Genomic DNA, 21,927 nt, shown 5'->3' on the forward strand with positions numbered 1-21,927 from the left:
GGGACCTTTGAAGTAGCTCATAGGCCTTTTTCATTGAGGTTGCTTGACATGGTGGATAAAATTCTCTACCTGGAGTCAGGAAAACCCACTTTTGAGTCCCATCTCAGATACCCACCTGTATGCATGTCACAATCTCGCTGAGCTTTAGTTATCTCTCTTGTAAACTAGGCATAACAATATTGCCTGTTTTGCAGGGTTATGTAGTGAAAAAATGAGATAATGTATTGAAGCATTATGAGATCTTTAAAGCCCTTATATGAATGGTCTGGTTTGGTGGTTGTCCTTCGTGCTCGAAGAGGACCAAAATGACATCACTATGTCGGGGTCAAGGTACAGTGTGTCCCACTGTGGCCGAACAGGCCAATAAGAGCTCAGAAGGCTCTACCAGGTCAGGTACAAACGGTCCACATGAACATTTGTAGGGGAGATGTCTGCATCTCACATTTCCTTTGAGCTACTGCAGTTTTGCTTCACTCAGCACCTTTGTGGGCACACGATGCCGGGTGGGCCTGTGCCAGTGTCTCACAATGAATTCCAGAATTCTTCAGTGTTTCCTTGTCTTCTGACCTCCATGTGAGCGCCTGCCTTGTGCGAGTTCTTAAAATAATCTTAGGCAAGCGTTCACTTGGCGTTCAAACAACGTTGCCAGCCTACTAGAGTTTCACTCCACAGTATAGTTTGAATGCTTGGCAGTTCAGCTCAAGAGCGAGAACTAAAGTGTCCGATACTTTATCCTGCCTGGTGAACTTAAGAACCTTCCTAAGACAATTCAAATGGAAGCAATTTAGTTTCCTGGCGTGGCACTGGTATACTGTCCGGGTTTCACTGGCATACAGCAATCATGGAGTCCTTCGGTTTGGTAGGGAGCCTGATGCCTCCTCTCTCACGCTTCCCTTCAGAGCCTCCCAAACACTGAGCTAGCTCTGACAGTGCGTGCAGCAACCTCATCATCAATGTGTACATGCCTGGAAAGCAGACTGCCTCGGTAAGTGAACTGTAGCCACAGCGTTCAACATTTCTCCATTTGCCAAAACTGATTATCACACATATGAACAATATAGTGCCAGCTGGTGGAGAACCTGTTTTCTTGGTTATTCGTTGTCAGGCCAAAATTAGCACTAGCAGTAAATGCTTGTTGATTGATTGTGCGACCCCTCCAGGGCAGATGGAAAGAAGAAAAGCTTTGGATAGCAGTATATGAAGGAAAGCACACCGGCTGAGGAAGCAGGACCTAGGTTCAAATACCAACACTGGCTACCACCTTTGTTAACCTTAAGTCAGTCATCTCCCTGGGCCTCAGTTTCCTCATCTCTAAAATGAGATTGTTGGACGTGACATCCAAGTCCCTTCCAACTTCTATGATCCTATAAGAAGAGCAACTGCTTGGCTTCTACAGATAAGCAAGAGATATATACTCGCCTCAACCGGTAGGGAATTTCCTTACATTAGGTTGCCAATAGTTGGAAGGGTTTTTTTTTTTTCAGTGTACTTTTTTTCTTTTCTTTTTTTTTTTTGGTGAGGCAATTGGGGTTAAGTGACTTGCCCAGGGTCACACAGCTAGTAAGTGTTAAGTGTCTGAGGCCAAATTTGAACTCAGGTACTCCTGAATCCAGATCCTGTGCTTTATCCACTGCGCCATCTAGCTTTTTTTTTTTTTCCTTTTTTGTGAGGCAATTGGGGTTAAGTGGTTTGCCCAGGGTCACACAGCTAGTAAGTGTCAAGTGTCTGAGATCAGATTTGAACTCAGGTCCTCCTGAATCAAGGGCCAGTGCTTTATCCACTGAGCTACCTAGCTGCCCCTCAGTGTACTTTTCAATAAATTGGCAAACATTTAAGCACTAATACACACTAGATAACGTTCTAGGCTTTAGGAAGACAAAAGCCAAAAACTAAAGAGTATCTGCCTGCAAGTTTTCATTTTACTAGGGGAAAATGACACAGATACATACCGGTTAATACAAAAGAAACAGTGATTTGGTTTGGGGGTTAGGGACTAGAACACTCAAGCGGGTGAGTTGGGAAAGAAGTAGAGATGAGAGAGCATTCCAGGCCTGGGAGGTGGGAAGGGCTGCCCATACAGAGGAGAAAGAACTGATGGAGTCTGAATGCAGATCAAGGCAAACTATTTTTTACTTTTTTTTCATTGTGGGGGTGGGGGAGGGGAAATATGTGTCTTCTTTTGCAGCATGATATTGTGAAAATATGTTTTGCACATGTGTAGCATGTCAGACTGCTCACCATCTCAGAGAAGGGAGGGCAGAGAATTCGGAACTCAACATTTTTTTTAAATGAATGTTCAAAATTGTCTTTACATGTAAGTGGGGAGGGAGGGAAGGGTGGTGGTGTCTTTTTAAACCACAAATTTAAAACACTTCCCAGAGTGTCCCTATTAGCACATCTTGCCTTCCTGAGAAAACTCCAACTGTTTTCATTTCCTGCTTATCTGATAAACTTGACTTGTATATATATGCTAAGAAACAAGTATTGCCAGTAACTCCCTTCAGACCTACCCTTCTGCCACTTAATTGAACATGTGTTCTTAGACAAGTCACTTGCCCCATTCTCAATTCCAGTCTTGTTTTGTTTTTCACTTAATAGTATTTTATTTTTCCCCAATTACATGTAAAGATAGTTTTCAACATTCATTTTTGTAAGATTTTTGAGTTCCAGATTTTTCTCCCCTCCATAAGACAGCAAGCAGTCTGATACAGGTTATACATGTACAATCATGTTAAATATATTTCCACATTAGTCATATTGTGAAAGAAGAATCAGAGAAAAAGAGAAAAACCACAAGAAAGAAAAAAAAACAACAAAAAAAAGTAAAAATAGTATGCTTCGATCTTTATTCAGACTCCATAGTTCTTTTTTTGGATATGGGAGAGCATTTTCCATCATGAGTCTTTTGGAATTGTCTTAGATCATTGCATTGCTGAGAAAAGCCAAATCTATTGATCATCACACAATGTTGCTATTGCTGTATACAATGTTCTCCTGGTTCTGCTCACTTCACTCAGCATCAGTTCATGTAAGTCTTTCTAGGTTTTTCTGAAATCTACTCCAGCCTTAAATGTTAAAAGCAAACACACCTAAACAAGCAATGTCCTACTCCCACATGCTTCCTTCCCCTCCAGAACAAGGTTTTGGACCTCACACCCAAGTCAAGTCCTTGGATTCACTCTAGACAACCCTGAAGCCCAACAGAGTCTCTAAATGGCTGCTCCTCTACCCCTCCCAATTGGTGATGACCTGACCTTGGACCCAACTGCCTTTGACTTCTCAGGACTGGAGTAAACCCCAGTGACCCTCCCCCAGCCTAAAGCTGTACCCTTAAAATCTGGGCTTAAACAAGACTGTTGGATGCTACTGGACACTAGTGATACAGAAACAAAAAGAAAATCATCCCTTCAAGGAGCTTAGCAGGAAAGGACTCTAGAAGAGTTGGGTATAAAGAGTTTTCCCCTATGACAAGGGTTATTCATTCAGTATATATACCTTTATTTTCACTAACCTCTAAAGTGAAATTTGGCCTTTTCTATTTATTTTAAGCATTTAAGGACATTCTGAGAAAGGACCCATGGGCCTTGGCAGACTGTTAAAGAGGTCCGTGAGCCAAAAAAGGTTAAGAAACCTGCCTTGATGATCACTGCTGGGTGGGGTTTGCATGTTATGACTGTTCTGGACAGAAGGCTGCTTGCCACCACCAAGGATGCACCAAATGAGCCCCTCCAATCTTTCACCAGAACTCCAGAGTGGGCCTGAAGTCATATGTGGCCATTGCAGTGCCTTTCTGAAGGAGTCATTGTCTCCACTGTACCACCCCTGGGCCAACTCTTGTTTTTATAGCTGCTCTGACTAAGACAGGAGAGTTTACCCAGCTTGGGTTACTAGCAGCATGATTCCCTCCATCAAAAATGCAGCAATCGGGGGGCAGCTAGGTGGAGCAGTGGATAAAGCACCGGCCCTGGAGTCAGGAGTACCTGAGTTCAAATCCGGCCTCGGACACTTGACACTTACTAGCTGTGTGACCCTGGGCAAGTCACTTAACCCCCATTGCCCCGCCAAAAAAAAAAAAAAAAATGCAGCAATCCATGAGGTCATGTGCAGAGGCTTCAGTCTCTAACCTGGCTCTTGCAGGGCTTCAAAATTTTTCTCTCCAGAAAGAAGGAGCCTCCAGATGCATCTGTGAGTCATGGCCTCACCCACTGTCTTCCCTCTCTAAGGTTGAATGTCATGAAGGAGCAGGAAGGCTCAACAGACTTAAACTTGGTGGATGAGAGCACAAAGATTTGTACCTAATTGATGCTCATTTTTAAGTCGGCAAATTTTACACAGCTAAGATCCAGAGCCATAATTCTCTGGATCAGGAAATCTGGGCACAAGGAGGGAAGAACAGCATCTGGCAAAAGTCACATTTCGGGGGCAGCTAGGTGGCACAGTGGATAAAGCAGTGACCCTGGATTTAGGAGGACCCACTCGGTCTCAGACACTTGAGATTTAATAGCTATGTGGCCCTGGGCAAGTCACTTAACCCTCACTGCGGGGGGGGGGGGGGGGGGGGGGGGGGGGGAGGAGCATTTCTAGTGATGGTGGCTCTCTCAGGGGTCTACAGTGTCAAAGACCCTGTGCTAGGTTCTGGAAATGTATTTTTTATTGGACCTGTGATTTCATCACAGTGGCTAGAACTCTGGACCGGGAGTCAGGAAGATCTGAGCCTAAATCTAGTTTTACAGTTCCAAAGAACTCATGATAGAAAATGCTCTCCACATCCAGAAAAAAGAACTGGATTCTGAATGCAGATTGAACCATACTGTTTCTACTTTTTGGCTGTTTGGGTTTTTTCCCTTCTTTTTTGAGGTTTTTCCCTTGTGCTCTGATTCTTTCACAATATGACTAATGCAGAAATATGTTTAATGTGATCGTACATATATAACCTTTATCAGACTGCTTTTTGTCTTGGGGAGGGGAAACGGAGGGAGGGAGGAAGAAAAATCTGGAACTAAAAATCCTATGAAAACAAATGTTTAAAACTATCCTTACATGTAATTGGTGTGTATTTTAAAATTCTAAATGTGGGTTCTTATCTGTCCCCCCAGTTTTGGGGGAAAACTGGCTAAAATCACTGATAAATTCACCAAGAGTTTAGGCTTTTAAGGGTTTATTAAAAGATATAAGATAGTAAAGAGAGAGAAAGATTGAGATAAGATTCCTTATAGCATGGAAATCCTAGCCTTCCTAATCACCCACTTGAAGTTCTCCTACCTTGAACCCCAGAGGAAAAAGTACTCCACCAGCATCAACTTCCTCCTTCATGTTCTCCTCCCAGAAATGGGAGGTTCTTCAAGCTGATTGGCTAGCATCATTCAAATCCATTAGTTTACTGGACTTGAAGGTGGTCTCTAGTTAAGTTCAAAGTTTTTAGCTTCTGAGAACAATACCTTCTTAAGGGCCAGCCAGATGTGCTTACAATCTAGTTAACTTGAAGTAGGCTAATCGGCAGTCAATCACTCTCACTTAATTCAATCAGTTGAGAGTAATCTCCAGGTGGGCTAAATCCCCTTATCTACCACATTCCATTATCTTAACACACTGGAAAATAATAAAATACTTTTATATGAAAATAAATCCAGTTTTAGACACATACTATCGTCTGACCTTGGGCAAAGTCACTTAACTTCTGCCTTATTTCTTTATCTGTAAAATGGAGATATTAATAACATCTATCTCCCAAGGTGACCTCTACCAACATAGTCAGCACCTTTTCTGCAACTTCTGCTTAGAAAGTTATCTGGAGCACTGAGAAATAACTTATCCAGGGTCACACAGCTAGTATTTGGCAAAAGGTAGACTTGAACCCAGGTCTCCATAACTCCAAGGGTTAGCTCTTTATTCACTATGTGATAACTAGAAATCAGAGAAGGAGAATCACAATCCTTCCCTCAAGAAGCTTACAATCTGGGGCAGCTATGTGGTACAGTAGGTAAAGCACCAGCCCTGGATTCAGGAGGACCTGAGTTCAAATCCAACCCCAAATACTTGACAATTACTAGCTGTGTAACCCTGAGCAAGTTACTTAACCCTCACTGGCCAGCAAAAAAAAAAAAGAAAGAAAGAAAGAAAGAAAAGAAAAGAAGAAACCCCGAGAAATATACCATACTCTCAGAATCCAAATTGAAAGACACTTGGGGGCAGCTAGATGGTGCACAGGCCCTAGAGTCAGGAAGACCAGAGTTCAAATCTCACCTCAGATACTAGCTGTGTGACCCTGGGCAAGTCCCAACTACAATTACCTCCTCCGCCCCCCCCCCAAAAAAAAGACACTTCAGAGATAATTCAGTCCAATCCTTACAGCATAAAATTCTGAAGCAGTATGTTTACAATGGAAAGAATACTCCATTGTGATGTAGGTTTGAATCTGGGCTACCCGTGTGGCCTCACTTAGTCTCTGGGCTTCAGTTTCCTTCTCTGTGAAATAAGGATGACCTCTGAGGTCCTTGCAGCAATGAATCTATGGACCCATGATTCTGTAAACGGAGTCACACAAGGTTACCTAGCTAGAAAAGCAGCCAGGCAAAGACCTCTGACTCCCCAGCCCAGTGCTGTTTCCATTCTATTATGGTAAATGGAAGAGACAGAGGCAGAGGCATCACTTGGTTTCCATTTTTATTCTCTCAACGTCTTGAATGAAGCAGCTTATGACCAGCATAGTTCTGTTTTAAATACTCATATAAAAGGAAGCATTTATGTCAAGGGTATTTTCCCTGGACATTTAAGAGAAAAGTACCCCTGACTCTCCCCCGAGGAGCTGTGCAGAGGTGAGGATGGGGTTGCCCGGCCAGTCTGAGCTGTGATGAAGTCAGGTTTGCAAAAGGAAAGAGGGAAGAAGCAAAGCTGGCATCCTTGAGCAGGCCTGGCAGCCCAGGGCCCCCTGCTCCTGGGAAGGGGGCAGAAACCACCTTCCTGTCAGGATCTGGCTCATTTGATCTTGAGATCTTTCAAGGCTGACTCCAAGCTCTAAAATGAGAAAATGGGTGGGGTCACTTCTCACATTGCTGCCATCCTGGGGGGAGGGGGGAAAGGGCGGGATAAGAGTTGGCTTTGGGTGAGAGGGACATAGCTAGGTGGTACAACTGGAAAGAGCACTGGGCCTGAAATCAAGAAGACTCGAGTTCAAATCCAGCCTCAGACACTTAGTAGTTTGTGTGGCCTTGGACAAATCACTTAACCTTTGTCTGTGTCAGTTTCCTCAACTATAAAAATGGCAATCGTAATGTGACCCACCTCCCAGTATTGTACAAATGAGAGGATATCTGTTAAGTGCTCAGCACCGTGCTTGGCACATAGTAGGTGCTCTATAAAATGTTAGTTTAAAAAAAACAAAAAAGAAACAGAGGAGGGGTAAAAAATCAGCAGCACAGGACGAACCAGATTTCAACCCTCAAGCTCCTCGTGTGACAAACAAGACGAGTGGTTCCAGCAGCCCTGACAGAACCACACTCAGGTATGGTCCCAGCAAAGTTTGCTGGGTATCCTTTTCAGCTACCTGTGCCTTCTCCTGACACTGCTTTAACCTCTGTTCACTGTCTCGTGCCCAGAGCCCCCTCAACCACAGGATGTGGATAGCCACCCTCGGGAGACAGAGCGTTAGACTCGAAGTCAGGGGGACGTGGTTCAAAACCTTTACTGGTTGTGTGAGCCTAGACAAGAAATTTAACACCTGAGATTCAGTTTCTCCATCTGTAAAATGTGGGCAATTATATAAGCATCGTACTGAGGAGCACGAGATAAGGTGCAAAAGGTACTGCCCAAACCTTAAAGCACTACATACATGTCAGCTACTATTAGGTGAACCAGCTGGAGATCAATCCTAGAGCACACACCCAAACCTTCCTTTCAATGAGGGGCCTCAGAAAAGTCAGACTTAATGGGGAGAAATAAAAACTGAGATGAATCCCACAGGTCCCAGGAAGCACATCAGCTCAGCCCTAATCTCGCTCAGTACAGAGCTTCCCCACTCTTTCTAGTTAGCTCTCCCACCAACCATCCAAACCAAGGAAGCTTTCAAGAGAAGGAACTCTAGGCTTTCCAGCTCCTGTGAAATGAAGCCAAAGGTCCAACCAGAAACTCCAGCTGTGGCCCATGCAGCCCAACATCCTCTGCATGGAGTGTTTTGGGATTGGCGGGGCAGGGGAGAGGCTGAGAAATTCAAAGCTGCCTGGACTCACCTTCACATCCCAGATGCTCATCCCTCCGTCCATCCCAGTGGTGCAGAACTGGGAGCACTTGGCTTTCCCACCAGTGAGTACAGATATCTGACTGCAAAGTAGAAGGAACGGATTTGAAGATATTTCTGCTCCGTCACAGACATCCGCGCACCAGTCCCAGGACAGGTGATTCTTTTTGAGCCCGCACTTTCTTTTCCACAAGGAAAATCCATGCCACCTTCTTAGGTTCATAATCATTTTCTCTTCCTACCTCCCTCCTCTCCCCAAGCCCCAGCCTATTGTCAGCAATGACCTTGACTCATTGAACTTCCTACTCTTCCTATGAAGGGTCTGGCTGGACCCTTGGAGGCTATGGTGTACAGGATACATTCTGGGAAAACACCGCTGCCAGGTTCTCCAAACAACCTAGATTCAAATCCTGTCTCAGACACTGCAAATCATTAACCTCTCAAACATCTGCTAGCTGTGTGGCCCTGGGCAAGTCACTTCACCCTGTCTGCCTGTTTCCTCATCTGTAAAATGAATTAGAGAAGGAAAAAGCAAACAGCTCCAGTATCTCTGCCAAGAAAACCCTAAATGGGGGGTCATGGAGAGTTAGACACGACAGAAAAACGAATGAACAACAGCAAAACTCTATGTGCCTCAGTTTTCTCATCTGTCAAATTAAGGAGTCAGGCCTCTATTTAATACCGGTATTTCTATTGACTGAATCCAAATTGTTCAATTACTAGTATCAGACCTAGAACAGTATTTGGGGGGGGGGGGGCAGGACAACATGGGTTAAGTGACTTGTCTAAGGTCACACAGCTAGTAAGTGTCAAGGGTCTGAGGCTGGATTTGAACTCAGGTCCTCCTGAATTCAGGGCCAGTGCTCTATCCACTGCACCACCTAACTGCCCCTAGAACAGTATTTTTTAAGAAGAAAGTGCAATAAACCACATTTTGAATTGCTTTTGGGTTTTTTTGTTGTTGTTTTTTAGGTAAGACTTATGATTTGAACCATTTCAGGAACTCGCTGTGTGAAAATCCTCTCTACCAATGCAGTCACAACTCTCCATAGCTTATCATACTGAGGACTGCCCAGGGGCACCAAGAGGTCATATAAGTCATCAGGGGTCACACAGCTAGGAAATGTCAGAGGCCTGACTGAACCCAGGGTTTCCTGTCTCTGTCTTCTCCTCTCTTCGCTAAGCGACAGACATTGCCTCATTCTTGCTTTAAAAAGATCCCAAACTGGGGGTAGCTAGATGACACAGTGGATAAAGCACCAGCCCTGGAGTCAGGAGGACCTGAGTTCAAATCTGGCCTCGGACACTTGACACTTACTAGCTGTGTGACCCTGGGCAAGTCACTTAACCCCAATTGCCTCACCAAAAAAAAAAAAGACCTCAAGCTATCTATTTAAATAGCTACCAGGTTCTATTTGACCATTCTGCTTAATTTGTAAAAATGAATGGGGCCAGGATTTGTATGGATTTCTGATCATATGGCCCACCTCCATGCCTGGGCCTGATCCCACACCCTCAGCTTACAGACCGTAAGCTCCAGGAAGGCAGAGACCTTGTCTTGTATCATGACTCCCCCAGCACCCTTGATGGACTGATTACCAAAAAGATGCTACTTATTCCCTAGGGCCCATTTCTAACCTCTCTGCCTAGCCTGGCAGAGCACCTGAAACCCACCCTCTTCTCTAGCCTCCACTCCACCCCCATGTCCAGCCACATTCCCCCTAAATAACGTCACCCTCCCGCCCTAAGGTTGGGCCATCCCGATACCTGACACTGTTCTTGTGCAGTGTATCCAGGCTGGCAGAGGTATCAGAACTGGCCCGCTTGTCCAGGCTCTGGAAGCGTTCCCGGGCAGTCATACCACGCTGGGAATTCTGCTTGGGCACATCGAGCCGACCCCCGAAGCTCAGCACCCCGGATCCTCCATCATAGGTAAAGAGCACGGGGAAGCAGTCATGTCCCTGGGGAAGGAAAAAGCCAGAGTTACTGGATGGTAGAGAGAGAGGCGACAGCACGTGGTGAAAAGAGCCCTGCATCTGGATGCTGGTTCCAGGGCCAGCTCTCACGGTATGACTCTGAACCTCAGTTTTCTCACTTGTAAAATGGGAATAGTAACACTCATGCAACCTATTTCAGGGGGTTATTATATGGGAAGTGCTTTCTAAACTACTTTTTCAATCACTTCAATTGTGACCCCATTTAGGGTCTTCTTGGCAGAGATACTGGAAGGGTTTGTTATTTCCTTCTCCAGCTCATTTGACAGAAGAGGAAATGGAGGCAGAGTAAAGTGACTTGTCCAGGGTCACACAACTAGTATCTCAGATCTGATTTGAATTCAGGTCTTCCTGACTTACATAAAGCATATAAAAGTGGGCTAGAAAGAAAGCATGCCACAGTGAATAGAGAACTGGTCTCAGTCATGACCTGAGTTCAAGTCCTAACTGGTAGATACTGGTTGTGTGACCCTGGGTAAGTCCCTTACCATCTCAGTGTCCTCAGGCAACTTTCTAACACTGCACATTGCTAGACAGTGCCAATCTGCATTGGTAGAAAGGGTTTCCTTACCTGGTCTGATAAAAAAATGTCCATAATTTAACTTAGGAAACCATTAAGACAAAGCAAAGGAGCATAGAATTAATATGTGTTATCCTTTCCATTGGAAGATAATTTTGAGAGCAGGAATTTTTCCATATTTTGTCTTTGTCTCCCCAGTGCCCAGCCTGGGTCCTGGCACAGAGCTGACACTTAATAAAATGTTTGTTGATTGATGGACAGATAGGTAGTACACATATCGCTATCCCATTTCACAGATGAAGAAACTAAGGCTTCAGTTAGTCCATGATGACACCGTTAATAAATGTTGGAGCAAAGAAACAAAAGCAGACCTCTGAGATCTCTACCTCCAAAAGCTTAGCACTCGCTCTGCTATACTAAGCTGCCTTGAAATAATACTTGAGTTTCCTATCTCACCGTGGTTGTTGTGGGGGAAAGCATTCTGTTAATCTTACAGCGATATGGAGATAGGAGCCACACATCTATCAAACTGGCAAAAAAATATTTGAAAGTGATGAAACTTAATTCTAAGGTAAATTCAAGACAACAGAGAAATATGTATAATTATACATCACTGATGGAACTAAAATCTTAGAAAGGAATGTATAGTAAAAGTTACAAAAATGTTCATGTTCTTCAGTCCAGTAACTAATTAATTAATTCCAGTAATTAATGAAAATGTGCCTTGAAAGTGTCATCAATAACTGAAACAAAAAATGAACTATCTGTTCAAAGATATTCACAGCATCCTTAGTTATAACTATAAAAAACTGGAAATGACTTAAATAGCCAACAAAAGGAAGGAAAGAAACAAGCATTTATTAAATGCCTACCAGATCCTGTTAAGCCCTTTACAAATACCATCTTGTGGGGGCAGCTAGGTGGCACAGTGGATAGAACACTGGCCCTGGATTCAAGAGGACCAGAGTTCAAATCTGGCCTCAGACACTTGACACTTACTAGCTGTGTGACCCTGGGCAAGTCACTTAACTCTCATTACCCCTCAAAAGGAAAAGAGAGAGAAAAAAAAAGAATGGTTAAATTAAAAAAACAAATACTATCTCGTTTGATTCTCACAATGACCCTGGGAGGGAGCTGCTATTACTATCCACGTTTTATGGTCAAGGAAACCCAGGCAGAGTCTTGCATCTGAGGTTGGATTTGAACTTTGGTCTTTCTTACTACAAGCCCAGCACTCTCTCCATTGTGCCACCTAGCTGTCTCCCATAGAAGAACAGTTAAATAAATAGAAATAGGTATTATAATGTAATTAAAATTTTTTTTTTCTCTTTGACAATTCCTCAGTCTGAAGTTTTGGGAGTTTTTTGACTGTTTTCTCTCACAACCTAGCTAATGTGGGAATGTTTTCCATGACTACTCATGTATAACTTATTTTGAAATGCTTGAGTTCTAGTGGGTGAGAATGGAGGAGGAAGAGAAGTTGGAACAATTTTTTTTAAAAATTGATGTTAAAATTTGTTTTTACATATATTTTGGAAAATAAAATTCTATTCAAACTAAAAAAATAAATAAAATTTTAAAAAAATAATGTAATTAAGATTAATGAGTCTGAGGAATAAAAGTCAATGTAGACTTCTTGTGAAATAATACAAAAGGGGGTATGGGAAGCTAGAAGAAACCAGATGAGTAGAGAGCCCTATAAAAGAAAGAGCAATTGGACAAAGAAATAATCCTGATGGAGACTCAGAGAGAGTGACTGAAATGCATCTATTTGAATGTAAATAAAATAATTATAAATTCAAAGAAAAAGAACAGTGTGAACTAACATGGTTATTATTGCTTACCGCTGCCACAAGGCTGTTTTCGGTGATGAAGGTGAGTGCCAGGAGGGGCAGGGTCTCCGAGGCCAGGGAGGCCACACTGGTGAGGAAGAGAGCAAGAGCAAGGATGTCACGTTTGGGCCTCTTCCTCCACCCCTGCCGGCATCGATAGTCCTATCTAGACAATCAGGGTTATGACCCCAAACCTTGAGGATGTGGTGAGGATGGATATGGGATGGAGGGCTTTGGCTGGTCTAGAGTGCCTCAAGAATGTATGACTAAGGGGCAGCTAGGTGGCACAGTGGATAGAGCACTGGCCCTGGAGTCAGGAGTACCTGAGTTCAAATCCGGCCTCAGACACTTAACACTGACTAGCTGTGTGACCCTGGGCAAGTCACTTAACCCCAATTGCCTCACTAAAAAAAAAAAAAAGAATGTATGACTAAGGTCTTTTTCTCAGGGAGATCACTGGAAAAGGGAAAAGGACCCACATGTACAAAAATATTTATAGCTGCTCTCTTTGTGGTGGCAAAGAATTGGAAATTGAGGGGCTGCCCCTCAATTGGGGAATGGCTAAACAAGTCGTGGTATGAATGCAATGAAATACTATTGTGTTGTAAGAAACGATGATCAGGGGGATTTCAGAGAAACCTGGAAGGACTTGCATGAACTGATGATGAGTGAGATGAGCAGAACCATGAGAACATTGTACACAGTATCAACAACATTGTGTGCTGATCAACTGTAATAGACTTGATTCTTCTCAGCAATATTCCAAGATAGTTCCAAAGGACTCATGATGGAAAATGCTCTCCAAATCCAGAAAAAACAACAACTGTGGAATCTAGATGAACCATATTATTCTATTGTTTTTTGTTGTTGTTTTTCTTTTTTGAGGTTTTTCCTTTTTGCTCTGATTCTTCTCTCATAACATGACTAATGCAGAAATATGTTTATTGTGTTTATTGTGATTGTACATATATAAGTTATATCAGATTACTTGCTGTCTTGGGAAGGGGGGGAGGGAGGAAGAAAAATTTGAAACTAGAAATTTTATAAAAACAAATGTTGAAAACCATCTCTGGATGTAACTGGAAAATAAAATATTTATATGGAAAAAAAAAAAAGAATGTATGACTAGCTAACCATCTGACCACTTCCCTGATGTGCAGATATGGGAAGAAGAAAAAAAAACAATGAGCATGATCCAACAACTGCTGGCTTGCAGAGACTATGATAATGACAACAATAACAATAGGACAGACAGAATAGGGATTTGCAGAAATTTCGTTTTTTTGGTTTTGTTTTTTTTTTAGTGAGGCAATTGGGGTTAAGTGACTTGCCCAGGGTCACAGAGCTAGTAAGTGTTAAGTGTCTGAGGCCGGATTTGAACTCAGGTACTCCTGACTCCAGGGCCAGTGCTCTATCCACTGCGCCACCTAGCTGGCCCGATCTGCAGAAATTTCAACAGGCTAGAACGGTGGGTCACATCTCACAATAAACATTTCAGAGGAATAAATATGAAGTCCTGTGCATTCAGAAAACCAATAGCCCAGTACAAGATGAGCCTAAGTAACAGATCAAGTGAAAAATATGCGATGGCCTTGTTAAAAGTTAGTTTTCCAGTCATGTCCCCCTCTTTGTGACCCCTTTTGGGGTTTTCTTGGCTGAGATCCTGGAATGGTTTGCCATTTCCTTCTCCAGGTCATTTTACAGATGAGGAAACCGAGGCAGAGTGAAGTGACTCACCCAGGGTCACATAGCTAATAAGTGTCTGAAGCCAGATTTGACCTCGGGAAGATGAGTCTTCCTGACTCCATGCCCAGTACTCTATCCCCTGCACTACCTAGCTCTGATGGTCTTATAGACTGCTAATTCAGCCTATCACCATGGCAAGCAAACCAAAAATCTATGGCTCCATTAAGAGGCACAGTGCCCAGATCCAGAGAGGTCAGAGTCCCAGCAGACTCTGCTCTAGTCAGCCCACAGCTAGAATATAAAAGTCACTCCTGGCCATGACATTTTGGAAAGGATATTGGCAAACTACTATGCCTAAGGGAAGGAAACCCAAAGAGGGAGATTAAAACTACACTTCAAATTCCAAAACAGAAGAACCAATTGAATGGACAGGAGAGGTTGAAGCTAAAGAAGAGAAGGCTTTAGAAACACATAATTGCTTCAAATATTTGAAGGCCTTCCTTCCTTTCACATGGAAGAAGGACTAGATTGTCTGGCCCTTCGGCACAGAATTCCAAGCCCAGGCTAAAAGTTTCGAGAGGCAGATTTCAGCCTCTACTTACACATCTCCAAAGCTTTAATGAAGTTTCAAGCTGTTAAAGCTCAAAAGTTATTGAAGTTTAAAGCTTATGGGGCAGCTAGGTGGTGCAGTGGATAGAGCACCAGCCCTGGATTCAGGAAGACCTGAGTTCAAATCCAGTCTCAGACACTTGACACTTACTAGCTGTGTGACCCTGGGCAAGTCACTTAACCCTCATTGCCCCACCCTCCCCCCCAAAAAAGTTTAAAGCTTAAAAAGCTATCACAGCTTTAAGCTATTCAAGCTTCCAGCTGGGCTAAGATTTGGGGGATGCCCTGTCAAAGCAAACCTTTTCCATCCCACACAAAACAGAATGGGCTGCCTCAAGAGGGACGAAATCAAGTCTTCAGGCAGAGGATGGACGCCCAGATGTTGGGGATTTTGTCAAATGGGGCTCTTCTGGGGCAGCTAGGTGGCGCAGTGGATAAAGCACCAGCCCTGGATTCAGGAGGACCTGAGTTCAAATCCGACCTCAGACACTTGACACTTACCAGCTGTGTGACCCTGGGCAAGTCACTTAACCCCTGTTGCTCCGCCAAAAAAAAAGGGGGGGGGGCTCTTCTACATTAGACTCTGAAGCCCGGGTCCTACTACCCACCAGTCTCTCCAAGAGGGTGGGGTGGGTTCTCAGGGAGAGAGGGGTCTCCTACTGCCCTGCTGTATCCACACACTTCCCCACTTACGCCATCTTCTTGTTGGCATCAGCCAGGCACATGGTGCTGTCGTGGCTCACCCAGGCCATACGGTTGCCACTGTCGGAGAAGCAGACACTGTGGACCCAGCCGCAGCTGCTGCTTGACTCAAACATCAACTCGCCAAAGGGCATTTTGGAGCCCCATGGGGTGGGCGAGGGCCTCTCCTCCACCTCCTTGATGTAGGCTGAGAAGATTCTGGTAGAGGAGAAGGGAAGGAAAGTCCAGATGAGCAAGAGGGATTTGTGGGGGAAAAGAGAGAGAGGAGCCTGGGTGGACAACAGAGTGGCTCCTTTTGGTTCTCCTAAGTAGAGCCAACTGTGGAGGGGCAGGGGTGGAGGGGGTGGACAAAGCAAACTGAGTGTTTTCCGGCCCCCAACACTCATGTCCCAGCAAAATCAGACTGAGAGTCTTAACCTCTGTGAGTATCACAGACCTTCCCCCTTGGAAGTCTGGGGAAGCCCATGAACCTCGGTTACATAACAATGGTTTTGAGTTTTCTAACAACTCCCGCTTTAATAGAAACTAACCCCCTTGGCTCTGAATGGGTTTTCTTCTGAAAAGGCCTTCAAAGTTATTAATGGGCATCAGAGACCAAACCCCCTCCATCCCTACTACAGACTCTAGGCCCTAGGACCCAGAGGCCCAAGGTCAGGAGCAGGAGAGCTGCACCCTCAGCCACGGCCATCGCCCTCCATTCCTCACCGACACTTGAAGTCACAGGAGCCAGCGGCCAGCAGCACATTGTTGGGGTGCCAGTCCAGGCTGAGGACAGTCGAGCGGATTGGCTTCTTGATGTGCTTACAGACCCACCTGAAGGTCCAAGACAAAGAGACACACAGTCAGATTTCCCTTGGCTGCTCATCTTGCAAAGATTCATAATCTGTTAGAGCTGTAAAGACTGAACTTAGAGGTTGTCTAGGTGGGGACATTAGGTAGATGAAGACACTGAGGCCTCAAGAGGTCAAGTGACTTTGGGGGGGGGGTGTTTTTGGTTTTTGCAGGGCAATGAGGGTTAAGTGACTTTCCCAGGATCACACAGCTAGTAACTGTCTGAGGGCAGATTTGAATTCAGGTCCTCCTGAATCCAGGGCTGGTGCTTTATCCACTGTACCACCAACCTGCACCCTCAAGAGACTTTTCCCCAGACACACAGGTAGATAAAGATGAATCTGGAACCCAGGACTCTCAATTCCTAGTCTGGTGTTCTTTCAATTACCCCAATTAGGCTGCCTCTCGTGAGCAGGTAAAAATAACTGTATTTTGGTATGGTGAGATGGAAATGTAGCAAAGAATGCCAAGCTGGACATGAAAGAATGAAACCCAGAGACCATCTATCTAACCCTCTCATTTTACAGAGAAAGAAAAGGAGGCACAGGGCAATGACTTGCCCAGGGTCATATGGTAATGGGCAACAGAAAGGGGATTTGAATGCAGATCATCTCATTTCAGAGCTAATGCTCTTTTCATTATACCATACTCCAGGATTGAATCTGTTAAATCCCAGTTCTACCCCTATCTTGCTAGGTGACCTTGGGCAAATAAGTCATTTCCCCCACCCCCCTTGGGGTCTGAGTTACTTCTTCTTTAAAATGAAGAGGTTAATATGAAAAAAAATGCTTGAACTCACTATCAATTAGAAAGATACAAGTCAATACATGAACTGATGCTGACTGAGAGGAGCAGAACCAGGAGAACATTGTACACAGTAACAGCCAACATTGTGTGATGAACAATGGGGATAGACTTGGCTCTTCTCAACAATGCAATGATCCAAAACAGTTTCAAAGAACTCATGATAGAAAATGTTCTCAACGTTCAGAAAAAAAGAACTGTGAATTATGAATGCAGATTGAACCATACTGTTTTTACTTTTGGACTGCTGCTTTTTTTCCCCTTCTTTTTTGAGGTTTTTCCCTTGTGCTCTTATTCTTCTTTCACAAAACGACTAATGTAGAAATATGTTTAATGTGATTGTACATATACAACCTATATCAGACTGCTTTCCATCTTGGGGAGGAGGGAGGAAAGGGAGGGTGGGAGAAAAAAAATTTGGAACTAAAAATCCTGTGAAAACAAATGTTGAAAACTATCCTTATATGTAACTGGAAAATAATAAAATGCTTTAAAAAAAAAGACTGTGAGCTTCCTGAGAGAGCAGGGATTTTGTATCTCTGATATGTAGCACAATGCTGGACACGTTGTAGAAACTTAATAAATGTTTATTGACTAAAAAAAGAAAGAAAGATACAAGTCAAAACAATTCTGGGGTACTACCTCATACCTACTGGATTGGATAATAGGACAGCAGAGGAAAATGACAAATGTTGTAGGTTATATGGGGAAAATGAGACATTAATGCCCTGTTGGTGAAATTGTTAACTGATTCAAACGTTCTGTAGAGCAATTTGGAACTATGGCCAAAGGACTAGAAAACCATGCATACTCTTTGATCGAGTAATACCACTGCTAGGTCGGTATCCAAAAAGATATAAAAAAACCAAAAAGTTAAAGAACCTATATATACAAAAAAATATTTATGCCAGCCCTTTTCTGGTGCAAAGAATTTGAAATTGAGGAGACTGAGGAGAACTTCAAATTGGGGAATGACTAAACAAATTGTGGGATGAGATTATGATGGAATACTACCATGCTATAAGAAATGATGAGCAGAATGCTCTCAGAAAAACCTGGACTTACATGAGCTGATGCAAAGTGAAATGTACTGTATACCAAGTAACAGCAATATTGTAAAATGATCAGCTGTGAATGACCTAGCTATTCTCAGCAATACAATGATGCAAGACAACTCTGAAGGACTTATGAAAAATGCAGTCCTCTCCAGAGAAAGAACCAATGGTGTCTGAATACATATTGAAGCAGAGGTTTTTTTAGTGTTTTTTTTCTTAAGTTTTTTTGTGTTTTCTTTCACAATCTGACTAATGTGGAAATGTTTTGCATGAATGCATGTGTATAGCTTATATTGAATTGCTTGTGTTCTTAAGGGGGGGCTAGGAAGGGAGGGAGGGAATTTGGAAAACAGAGTTTTTTAAATGTACGTTAAAATTTTTACATGTAATTGGGGAAAAAATAAAATTCTAAATAAATGAAAAAGAAAGACAAAAAAATAAAATAAAACGAAGGAGCTGCATCAGATTGGCTAACATGACAGAAAAGAAAAATGACAAATGCCAGAGAGGATGTGAAAAATAAAGTCACTAATGCACTGCTGGTGAAGTTGGGAACTGGTCCAACCATTCAGAAGAACAAATTGGAACTAAGCCCACCTGGTGGGAGATCTTCCCTTCTCTTCTATCTGGCCATTCCCCCTCTAAGATGGTGTAAGCTCCCTCCAAGAGATAACTAGTGGCATAGAGGTTGGAGCACTAGGCCTGGAGTCAAGAAGATTCGAGTTCAAATCCAGCCTCAGACAGCTGATAAAGCTGTGTGACCCAAGGCAGGTCCCTTAACCGCTGTTGACCTCAGTTTCTTCATCTGTAAAATGGTTATAATGATAGCACCTACCTCCCAGGGTTGTTGTGAGGATCAAACGAGATAAGATTTATAAAAGCTCTCAGCAGCTTGCCTGGCTATTATCAGTGCTCATTCTCCCACCCCGCCCCGCAGACTTCCAGCGCTTGTCTCCTCCTCTGTATCCATTCCCTCCCACACACACTCTCACCAGTCATTCTCCTGTTCGAAGTAGCAGATGGAGATGACGCGGGAGCCGCTGCCCACCGCAAACTTGTTCTCCTTGGGGGACCACCTGACGCAGCGGGCGGCGCGGTTGATCCGCAGGATGACCAGGGTGGGCTTCCAGACATTCCCTTTCAGGGTCCACACGTAGGCGTTGCGGTCTGTACCGCAAGTGACGATGCGGTTGCTCTCCGGAGCCCAGTCGATGCCTGTAGGCCGGGGTGGGGAGGAAAAGAGAGGGGTTCCAGAGTCCAGGACCAGCCCAGCTCCCCGTCCCCCAACACCACCCCAATAGCCAGCTTGAATTTCCACGGAGATTCCAGCAGGGAGCGCTCTTGGCCTTCCTTTCTCTATGAGACCCCATTTCCTAGAACCCAGATTCAGTGCCAGGGGGGACCTCAGAGGCCATTTTAGCCAACCCCCTTATTTTATAGATCCAAGCTTCTTAAACGGCGGGTCGCGAACCCATATGGGGCTGCGTAACTGAATGTGGGGGTGGCGGCAAATTTAGCAACAGTAAAAGATTATGTATACCTATTTGATATACCTAGATACCCGGGGTTGTGGGTTTAAGGAAGCTAAGCCCCGGGGACATTATGTGCCTACGGTTAGATGGGCAATCAACATCGGAAATGGGATTTGAACCTAGGTCCTTTACCTCTGTACCATGCCGAATCCTCGTTCATGTCTTCATATCTCTAGCATCCCTTATTCCCCACCCCTACAGCCCCAACCCCTGGGAATAATGTGAAAGACCTAGGATTCTGTCACTGTAAGGAAGTCTCAGTGTGGGAATTCCCTCCTTCAAAAGCAGCCTGACATAGAGACTGAAATTCCCACTGTGAAATTTACACCTTTGGGTATAAATAAAGCCACTTTGTCTCCAAAAAGGCTCCTTTTAAAAGGGTCACTTGATTCACCAGCGCTCACTAATACCTTTTTTTTCTCTTTTTAAAATTTTATTTTTATTTATTTTATTTATTTAATTTATTAATTTTGGGGGGGGTTGAGGCAATTGGGGTTAAGTGACTTGCCCAGGGTCACACAGCTAGTAAGTGTCAAGTGTCTGAGGCCGGATTTGAACTCAGGTCCTCCTGAATCCAGGGCCGGTGCTCTATCCACTGTGCCACCTAGCTGCCTCCCCACTAATACTTTTATGTAAAATTTGTATGAGTTTAGTCAGGTCCCAGAGTAGTGCCCTGAGGCCATGAATCATAGGCCTAGGAAGTATAGTTGCTCTTGTTCAGTTGTTTTTCAGTCACATCTGACTCCTTTGACCCCCATTTTGGGGTTTTCTTGGCAAAGACACTGAAGTGGTTTGCCATTTTCTTCTCCTCTTCATTTTATAAAGGCCCAGAGAGAAGTATTTTGCCCTAGGCCACACAGAGCTAGGATTCAAGCCCAGATCTGATTTCCAGTCCAATGCTCTCTTCACTGTACCACACACTTCTTTATCCAGATGTCTGTAAGATTTCATGTAGTGCTAACATTCATTCTGTGGCCTCATAGGTGAGCACCACCATTCATATGAATGAACAGCTTTTTCTCATGAACCTCTGGCCTGTTGGTGGCTCTATTGCTTCCATCCCTTCTCTCTGCATCCACAGACCTGTTCCCCAGGGAAGAAATGCTCAGGACCAGTGTCTCCTCACTGAAGCACCCAAGGGTATTCACCCAAGCTCACCTGTCACTTGTCCGTTGTGCTCCTTAAGCTCATGAACCTTGGTCCACTTGGTTCCATCCTTCTTATAAATATGGACCTCATGGTTGTTGGGACAGATGGCGATCTCTGTGGGGTGATAAACCAAGGTTACTGTCCTGCCAGTGGCAGAGGGGAGAAAGAGAGGGAGGCAGGGAAGCAAGAAGGGGGAAAGAAAAGGGAGCATTGGGAAAGGGAAGCCAGGTTGAGTTCAAGTATTCTATGGATCACAAGAAAGCTCGATAGGTGGCGGAGTGAATAAAGCACCGGCCCTGGATTCAGGAGGACCTGAGTTCAAATCCGGCGTCAGACACTTGACACTTCCTAGCTGTGTGACCCTGGGCAAGTCACTTAACCCCAATTGCCCATCAAAAAAAAAAAAAGCAAAGAAAAGAAAGAAAGAAGGAATGAATAGAAGACAAAGAATTCAACCCCAGGCCCACCATCCCTGGAAAGCAGTCATTCCCCTCCATTGTCTTCATAAGTATAAATATGTACAAGCATCCCCAGGCACATACACATGCACACAGAGAATAATGGAGCAAAATGTTTTGAAAGGTATGATTTTCCATTAGGACTCTGACCCAAATAGACAATGTAGTGCAGGAAAAAGAACACTGAGCTGGGAACCAAGAGGTTCCCACTTGTCCCAGTTCTACCATGATCGTTCACTGTGTGACCTTGGTCAAAAATGCTGGGTTGGGCGTCAAAAAGATTTGAGTTCAAATACGGTCTCACACATACTAGCTGTGTGACTCTAAGCAAGTCATTTAACCTTCTCAGCTATGGGTTCCTCATCTGTAAAATAAGTATATTATACTTAGCACCTACTTCCCAAGGTTGTTGTGAGGATCAGATAAGATAACATAAGTAAAGGCCTGGCATGCACACAGTAGGTATTTAAGAAATGCTTGTTTGTACTCTGAGGTATCATCTCAGACCCCTCAGATTGACTA

At 44.0% G+C, this 21,927-nt stretch overlaps 1 protein-coding gene across 4 annotated transcripts in view; it reads right to left on the bottom strand.

The window, feature by feature from the left end:
• Nucleotides 1-6,646: 6,646 nt before the first annotated feature.
• ARPC1B (actin related protein 2/3 complex subunit 1B) overlaps nucleotides 6,647-21,927 on the bottom strand; it is a 49,616-nt gene continuing 34,335 nt past the window's right edge. For all 4 annotated transcript variants that reach the window (XM_044000925.1, XM_044001106.1, XM_044001018.1 and 1 more), the window contains 8 exons: nucleotides 20,957-21,061; nucleotides 19,259-19,481; nucleotides 16,282-16,389; nucleotides 15,568-15,774; nucleotides 12,592-12,667; nucleotides 10,001-10,194; nucleotides 8,226-8,316; nucleotides 6,647-7,014 (listed from right to left, as the gene is read on the bottom strand). In XM_044000925.1, coding sequence (XP_043856860.1) covers nucleotides 6,976-7,014; nucleotides 8,226-8,316; nucleotides 10,001-10,194; nucleotides 12,592-12,667; nucleotides 15,568-15,774; nucleotides 16,282-16,389; nucleotides 19,259-19,481; nucleotides 20,957-21,061 — 1,043 coding nt within the window. In that variant the 3' untranslated portion in view covers nucleotides 6,647-6,975. The remainder of the gene's footprint in view (nucleotides 7,015-8,225; nucleotides 8,317-10,000; nucleotides 10,195-12,591; nucleotides 12,668-15,567; nucleotides 15,775-16,281; nucleotides 16,390-19,258; nucleotides 19,482-20,956; nucleotides 21,062-21,927) is intronic.

Source organism: Dromiciops gliroides, chromosome 1, assembly GCF_019393635.1.
Source record: "Dromiciops gliroides isolate mDroGli1 chromosome 1, mDroGli1.pri, whole genome shotgun sequence".
In the NCBI taxonomy this organism is placed as follows: domain Eukaryota; kingdom Metazoa; phylum Chordata; class Mammalia; order Microbiotheria; family Microbiotheriidae; genus Dromiciops; species Dromiciops gliroides.